This window comes from Aristolochia californica, unplaced genomic scaffold, assembly GCF_029961685.1.
Source record: "Aristolochia californica isolate CCGP_79_NKW_82.1479 unplaced genomic scaffold, dmAriCali1.0.hap1 SCAF_2, whole genome shotgun sequence".
NCBI classification, from domain to species: domain Eukaryota; kingdom Viridiplantae; phylum Streptophyta; class Magnoliopsida; order Piperales; family Aristolochiaceae; genus Aristolochia; species Aristolochia californica.
The window spans coordinates 46084705-46092417 of record NW_027181881.1 but is presented as its reverse complement, the minus strand read 5'-3'; the positions used below and the strand labels follow the sequence as shown (position 1 = coordinate 46092417).

At 39.3% G+C, this 7713-nt stretch overlaps 1 protein-coding gene across 1 annotated transcript; it reads left to right on the top strand.

The window, feature by feature from the left end:
• The first annotated feature begins 1680 nt into the window (after positions 1–1680).
• Positions 1681–7493, top strand: LOC137956147 (myb family transcription factor PHL7-like). Its single transcript, XM_068803507.1, has 7 exons — positions 1681–2123; positions 3076–3293; positions 6158–6234; positions 6349–6391; positions 6574–6631; positions 6779–6848; positions 6931–7493. The coding sequence occupies exons 2-7, from the start codon at positions 3086–3088 to the stop codon at positions 7354–7356; spliced, it is 882 nt and encodes a 293-aa protein (XP_068659608.1). The 5' UTR covers positions 1681–2123; positions 3076–3085; the 3' UTR covers positions 7357–7493.
• Positions 7494–7713: the final 220 nt, after the last annotated feature.

Below are 7713 nucleotides of genomic sequence, written 5' to 3'. Positions count from 1 at the left end.
AAGCTTCGGATTTTCAGTGTGCCGGCAAGAACCATGCGCTGACATGGAAGTCGGCAAGCACAATGCGCTGGCAAGGAAGTCGGTAGAACCAGTAAACTTGTTCAGCAAAGATAAGAAGTGTATGTGGTACCGATTGATTCATAATGTCTATAAATAGAATCGTGAACTATGTAATCTATAATCCAGAAATAAAAAAAAAAAATCAGAGAGCTTTCTTGTCCGAGAGAGTTATAAATTTCTGTGAGAGTGAGCATTGATTATTTCCAACACCTGGTGGAGCGCAGCTCTTTTGCCCTTTCTCTCTACCCACTACGAAGCTCGAACCGCCATTGTTATACTCTCTCCAAAGCTCTTTCGAATCGGTTTTTTACTGATAACTGAACGGATAATTCCTCATAGATCTAATCTAACAGCCAGCCTCTGAAATAGAGGAACAAAATCGCCGTACAAAAAAGGAAAAAAAAAAGAGAAAATTCCAAATATGAAACCTCCATGGATCCTTATCTTCTTTCTGGCAAAAAAAAGTTTCACCTGGAGTTTCAAAAATCGTCAGTGGAGGAGTAAAAGAGTCCAGTCTTCTGTGTCCTGAGTTCTGAAAGACAAGATTTCCGGAAGATGGGACTGCCTCTGGGCCCAGGAATTTTACCCATCGCTTTTACACGTGGGAGCAGTAACTGCTTAATTACTAACTATATCTGGTCAAGATAGAGAAAAGATCGTCTTCAGTGTCTGGCGGTGGGTCCCCCACTGTTTGGACGAGTGCGAGTTGGTAGAGTAGAGCCTCGAGAAAAGCGTTCCTGAAGCAGATTCCTTCGAATTGGTGAAGGCCACGTGGCCCACTTTCGGACGTGAATCTGAAAGTAAGAGAGAGAAAGTCAGAGGACGGTCCTCCTATGCGTCTTATCCACCGTCTTTAACTACCACGTCAGCTCTTTCTCTCTCCACATAATGACAACAGAGACCGCATTGAGAAGACACACTCTATACGACTCTGTGCCCACGTCCTCGCTCGCGTGTGCTTTTGTCGCCGCCGATTCCTCGGGTCCTGCCTTGAATACAGTGTCAACTGCCAAAATAGATGATCATGGTTCTCCATTCCCATTGGATGAGGCGAGCTGGGTTCATGTCCACATAATTTAGATTTTGGGTAGACTTTTAGGCTTGTTTGTGTCACCATCAAAGGTAGTCCAAGGGACACATAACTAGCAATGTCACTCTTGTTTATATAAACAAACATAACCTAACTTTTTATGTTCTCACAAACAACTACAAAATACATTTTACTTGTCCTCTACCCTTTCCGTGCTAAAGAGATTAAAAAAAACTAAGGAGAATGTGAGGTAAAGTGTCCCTTTCTCCCCCTCCTTCCTTCCACAAAATAAAAATAACTATCTGGGGGTCTCGGAAACTGTCACGGATGACGTTGATCAACGGCTGAGATTTACTTTCGGCTGGAGGGGATTTGAGTCAACTGCTTCGTCCTCGGCAGCGATCCTTAATGGGTTCGCCGATGAGTAAATACCCAGAAGGGCGAAACTCACCCGGGTTGAAACGCTAACCATGGTTAAGTTGTCCAAATCGGGCCCATCGACCGGTCCCCTAACAGATTCCGCCGTCCTTCCCACGCCATTCCCACGACATTTTTTAACTTTTTCCACTTGCAAAACCGGCAAGGCCATGCCTCGGTTGTCTGTACCCAAATGAACTAGGGTTAGGGTTTCCATAAACTGCAAAAGACTGAATTTCCTTTATTTCTGCTCGAATCTTAGCTAAATTCTCTAATCCTCCTGCGAGCTCTGATTATACTCACCTGAATTTTCTCTATTTAGCGTCTAGCATTTAATTGCTGCCACTTTTTCCACGTTTTGACGTCCGGGGTGCAATTCTCTGTTTGCAAAGGACGTCCGACTGTCGGGAAAGTGAAATTGGAGCTGTCTGTCTGTCTGTGTTTTGATAAAGGTTCAGGTCATCCCTCTGTGAAATGCTTGGTGGAGCTTTGAATGCGATGTAGCCTGTGGAAGATCGCAAGTTTTGGCTCCGTTCGGACTTCGTGAGCGTGACATAAGTTGTTCTGGAGGAGTATATCGAGTTTTAGGGGCTTTGCAGTATAGTTGTTCAGATAGGTAGCCGTTCACGTAGCTTTTCCTTATTTTGCTGTTTTTGGGGAATTTGGGTACTGGGTTGATTGTAATTTAATTGCTACATTTCAGCTTGTTCTACCTTGCGCTGGTTTGTTTTCCTCTAAATCAGTAGGAATTTTGTGAATTTTTACGGAAATTGTTTATTGGCACTGTCCTATAAAACAGTTTTTGTCCTTTGATGCATTAATTTTTGTTCATTCTTTTTCTCATTTACGCTGTCTAGGTAATGCATTACCTTGAGATGCTGTCGTTTTCTGAATCTATTGGATGTTAAGCGTATCTTACGACCTTGTCTATTCTGGCTACTTAGCTTGATTTTCTTCGAATTCGCTGGTTTTTCTGTTTTTGTTTTCTGCTTTGGTTATTTCCTCCTCTGAGCGTTTTCGTTTTTTTCCTATACTGAGTTTTAATTGGTTGAGTGGTAGTCGTCATCCAAATGAGTTCTGTTCGAGTTTCCTTCTTAGCTCTGTATTATGTTGAATTGATGATCAGATCTTCTTCCTTTGGCTTTTGCTTCAATTTTATTTGTAACTTGTCAACGTTCTATTTAAGTACTTCACTATTCTTTTCGGTCTTCCCTGGATTTTATGCGCTTCTGGATTTTGTGTATATGGCATGATTGGGGTTTCCGTTGCAGTTTTTTTTTTTTTTTCACTGTTGACCTGGCTTCTCGGTGATGATGTAGTGTTTTCCATGTTTTTTTAGAAGTTGCCGGAGTGCTTTCTTTGAGCTTCTTTATTTTGGGTAGTGGTAAAGTAGTTCGGTGCCCATCAACTTTGCACAATATAGTAAAATTCATACATCCCTTTGATATAAAAAGGAGTTTTGTATGTGTTATGTCTATTTTCTCTGTTTTATTTGATATTCGTTCTTGAATGAACTGTTGGTGCCGAGGTTTATGCTTTACACACTACTCATAGATTCTCTTCTGCAGATCCTTCAGCATGTATCATGCCAAGAAATTTTCGACTATGGGGCTAGTGTCTCATAAGCCCCAAAGCACCGAACAACTATCTAACACTGGTGTTCTGGGGGCAACAACTGTCAACAACCCGGCCCCATCTGGCGGTAGTGGAAAACAACGGTTGCGATGGACTTCTGATCTCCATGATCGCTTTGTTGATGCCATAACTCAGCTTGGAGGACCTGATAGTGGGTATTTTCTACTGAGTTGTGATAAGATACTGCTGTATATTTAGTTTTATTTGAACTGAATGATGTATTGAATTGTGCATATTCTAGTTTTTGATCCATTATATTCTTCTAAAGGCATGTCTCTACTTCTTCTGCTTCTGTTTGAGATTGATAGTCTTCCTGTTGTTATTCATGTCATAAAATAGCTTGGTAGTAGCACATTCTTCCTGCATACCTAATCTTTAGTCTCTCATTTAATCTGGAGACAGGTAATACCTAGAAATTTGAGTAAGTTGTATAAGTAAACTGTAGAATTGCAACTTTCAGGTGACAAGAAACTTGTTGAGAACTTGGAAATACATGTTTTTGAGCTAATATTTGCATAGTAAAGCTAAAGCTACTTTGTTTTCTCTATTTTTTCCTTTTTTAAATAGTTCATTTGTGAAGCTTTAATTTGCTGTTCTTAGTATAGTGGGAAATTTAGCTGCTAACATTCTTACAATTGTACTTTGCCACAAACTTGTATCAAGTGGTGCCATGTTAGTGTTAACTTCTCCAAATTGGGGGTTCACTACATATTGCATTTTGAAGAAGATCCATGATTAGATAGAAAGAAATCATGTACTCCATGAAATCAAGTGCTCTGAAGCCGTTGCTTTTCCTAGTTTTATCCTCGTAACTTTTCGATAAATCTATTGATAGCCAGCGGTTTCTTTGTAGCTTATGTGTGGTTTTTGCTATCCGGATGTTTGGATACTCAGCCTCCATATATAGCGAGTCACAAAGTATCCTTAATCACTTCGGGCTAGAGGGTTTAGTCATACTTTCTTGAGTCCTGGAAATACCCCATACCTGCCTCATGCTCTGAATCTTTTGTTTATAATATTATAATATATAAAAAAAAACTCAAGAAAGATATGCATGTGTTTGTGGCTTACACTGGCAAATCTAATGGTGATTCTACTAAAACAATGTCATGTGTTGTGTTCTTTTCTGAGTTTGTTCGGCTTTTGCTTCTGCCCAGCATCCAACACATGTTTTCCATATCTTGTACTAATCAAGGATAATTTCCACTGCGTTAAGTATGAACCTAAAGTATAGGAAGTTGCTGGAGTTTCTATTTTATTTTTTTATTTTAATAAACTAATATCATTAAGAACAGTTTTTGTTTATCAACAATTTCAATCTTTTCTTATTCAGACAGTGAGTACTTTTTTTTAACAAACAAAAGTGCAAGGAGGACACAAGCATTAAAAAAGAGAAATTCACAAAGAATGAGTGCTAGGGTGCGTTCAACGAGTACTGGCTATACTATTGATGGAACAAGATTGCTGAGGGCATTGATAAGATCCATAATTTCATCAAAGATATGTCATAATCTGCAGGCAGAATTTTCTGTTGACACGGATACAAGCAGCAAGACAAGCATTAACAAGAGATATTCACAAAGTATAGTGCTAGGGTGCACTCAATGAGTATCGGTGCTCAGTTCCCTGCTTTGTAGGAGTATTAGCTATGCTATTGATGGAACAAGATTGCCGAGGCCACTGATAAGATCCATAATTTCATCAAAGATTTGCCATAATCTGCAGGCAGCAATTTTCTGTTCACACCAACATACCTTAGAGTGAACTTCAACTTCTAGAGGCACAAGAATATATGTTGAATGATCTTCTGGAGACATAATCAGAGTAGGTGAGTATGGTGGGTTATCATGGTTTTTGAGAAGTGCACCATAGCCTGCTGGACCTAGGTTGGTCCTCAAACTTCCACTGAACTTCAGCATGATAGTGTGCTTATGAGGGAAGAATCCACGAGCCAGAAGGGAGGGATGTTGGGAGGAAAGAGCAGATAGTTTCGTCCAATTTCAACAACTGAGAGCACTTGATACTTTCTTGAATTTCTTATAGAGATTTAAATTGAGGGAGGATTTTGTGAATGGCTTTCTTGATGATTAACTCCAGTATGGAGATCACTTGGACAAGGTTTTTGGTTTCACTTCTTCACACGCACCAAATATTAACAGTTAATGAGAGTTACCCAAAGTCAATCTTCCTCCTTAATTAGTTTAGTATATTAACTAAAATAAAAAAAATTTCCATTACAAAAAAGTGTATTAGCTAAAATGAAGTGTGTTGTGTCTAGTCGACATTACATTCATGAACATAAATTTCATGTTGATTACTAATACTAAAATTAAATCAAAGAGTAGCAACTAGTGCTTTCTTTAAGATAATCAAAAACATTTACATGTTAAAAATTTAAACTACATGATTCATCTATTAGAAGTTCCTAGGGTCCTGATGACTGCAATTTCCATGTTGTGTTTGGGAGAAAGGCATCCTGGTGATTGCAACTTCCATGATGTGCTGTCTGTTATGGAGGTTACATGACTAGTGCTTATCAATTTGTCTCAAGTGTTGGTGATATAAAGTCACCCTGGTGGGATAAAATTAAAGATTATGATTTCATTTTTGTTATGCCTTGGGGGGGGATAAGGGACATTTTGACCAACTTGAGTTGTTCTGAGAGGTGCTAATGCAGACTCTTACAAAGAACGGGGGAAGATAATGATGCAGGATCAAAATCTAAAGAAGGATTTGGTCAAACTGTGCAATTATTTTACAGGGATTTCAGATAATTCCTGCCTGATGATCATATCCATGGAAATGGCGTCTTTATGTCAATAGGACTTGAATTTGTCTTGATACGAAGTTTCTCACATTGAAATTCTACTGAAGTTTACTCTTTATTTTGCCTTTGTATGTCTTGATTGATTAGTAAATTTACAACTGTTAACTTTGTGGCCTCTATTAATTGCCATTTAGTATCTAATTAACTTTTGTTCAGGTAATAATTACAGGTGCTTTGTTTCATTTCAGGGGCGACACCGAAGGGTGTTCTTAGAGTCATGGGTGTACAGGGACTAACAATTTACCACGTGAAAAGCCATTTGCAGGTATTCCTTTTATTTATTTATTTTCGGAGGTATTCTCTTATCTTAGTCTTCTTTTGTGTATTTCTTCCTGAAATCTAGGTCTAATTGCTATTTGTTTCTGTTTTGCTGATGTAGAAATATCGGCTTGCAAAGTATTTGCCTGAATCTCCAGCTGATGGTAAGCATAAACAATAGAGCAGTCTCTGAGTGCCTAAATTGCTTCAGATTTTCACTAAAATAATGTTTGTTTTTTCACGCTCCTAAGATGAAAAGAACCACTTTAGTGATTCTCTCTGTAAAACAATCTCTAACTGCCTAAATTGCTTCCGATTTTCACTAAAATAATGTTTGATTTTTCAGGCTCCAAAGATGAAAAGAAAGACTCCAGTGATTCTCTCTCTAGCATGGACTCTGCACCGTGAGTAAATGATTAATTTTTTTGTTGGAGTCGGGAATACAATATTCTATCATGTGTGTGAACTTTTTACTACTGCATGTTATCTTGAAATTAAAACTGGGTTTATTTTTTCTGGGACGCTGATGATTTCTTTTGACTATTCTACAGAGGAATTCAAATAAATGAGGCCTTGAGGATGCAGATGGAAGTACAAAAGCGACTTCATGAACAGCTTGAGGTTTTGTTATAATTGTGTTACTCTTAGTTGTTGCCATGGAATGATCTTGATATTTATACAATATTTTCCTTTTCTATTGCAGGTCCAGCGACAGTTGCAACTGAGAATAGAAGCGCAGGGTAAGTATTTGCAGAAGATCATAGAAGAGCAACAGAAACTTGGGGGAGCGCTCAAGGCGTGTGAATCTCCAGAACCTGAGGATAAGCAGAAAGACTCTCCTCCGCATTCAGATGCTACGGCGGTGACCATTTCCCCTCTGAAGAAACAGAGGGTGGATGAAGGGGTGACAGAACCTGTACCTCCACCTTCAGGTTGCCTGGAGTCTGAAAAGAAAGCCACCTTTATTGGGCAGTGGAATCGGGAGGAGTTATATGGTAGGGATGCTTTAGCGTTTGGATTTGATGTTGCTACGGAGTTCAAGGGCGGCGGCGGCGGTGGTGGTGGGTCGGAGCAAACTGCAGATACTTTAGTTGCGCCTAGTTATGGTTCAGGGACGATACGGTCATAATCAATGTGAGCGATATCGGGAATATATTGCAATATTTATTGCTCTGATGGTTGTATTATTCATGTCATACTGTAGTCCATTTGTAAGTATGTTTAGAAAGTATATAATTAGCTGAAGTTCTGTGTGTTACTCGTGATATGTGGGGTTCTTCGTGGTAAACAAAAGTAATCTCTACGGCCTCTCCCTTGCTACCTCCTGATGCCCACTCGAGGCAGATCTCTGTGCATTGCCAATCGAACAGGTCCGCAAGAGCAGTGTAGCTCTTTATTCTCTCCTTCTATGTATCCTTCACATAGCTACTGGAGATGATGCTGTCCAAATTAATACTTGCCAACCCCCTTGAAAGATACCCAGAAA

What these genes read in the sequence shown, in the direction of transcription:
- LOC137956147 (XM_068803507.1), top strand. Translation starts at nt 3,086, where the DNA reads ATGTATCATGCCAAGAAATTTTCGACTATGGGGCTAGTGTCTCATAAG. An exon ending in TCTAGCATGGACTCTGCACC is followed by an intron (nt 6,632 to 6,778) that starts GTGAGTAAATGA and finishes ACTATTCTACAG; the next exon opens with AGGAATTCAAATAAATGAGG. An exon ending in GACTTCATGAACAGCTTGAG is followed by an intron (nt 6,849 to 6,930) that starts GTTTTGTTATAA and finishes TTTCTATTGCAG; the next exon opens with GTCCAGCGACAGTTGCAACT.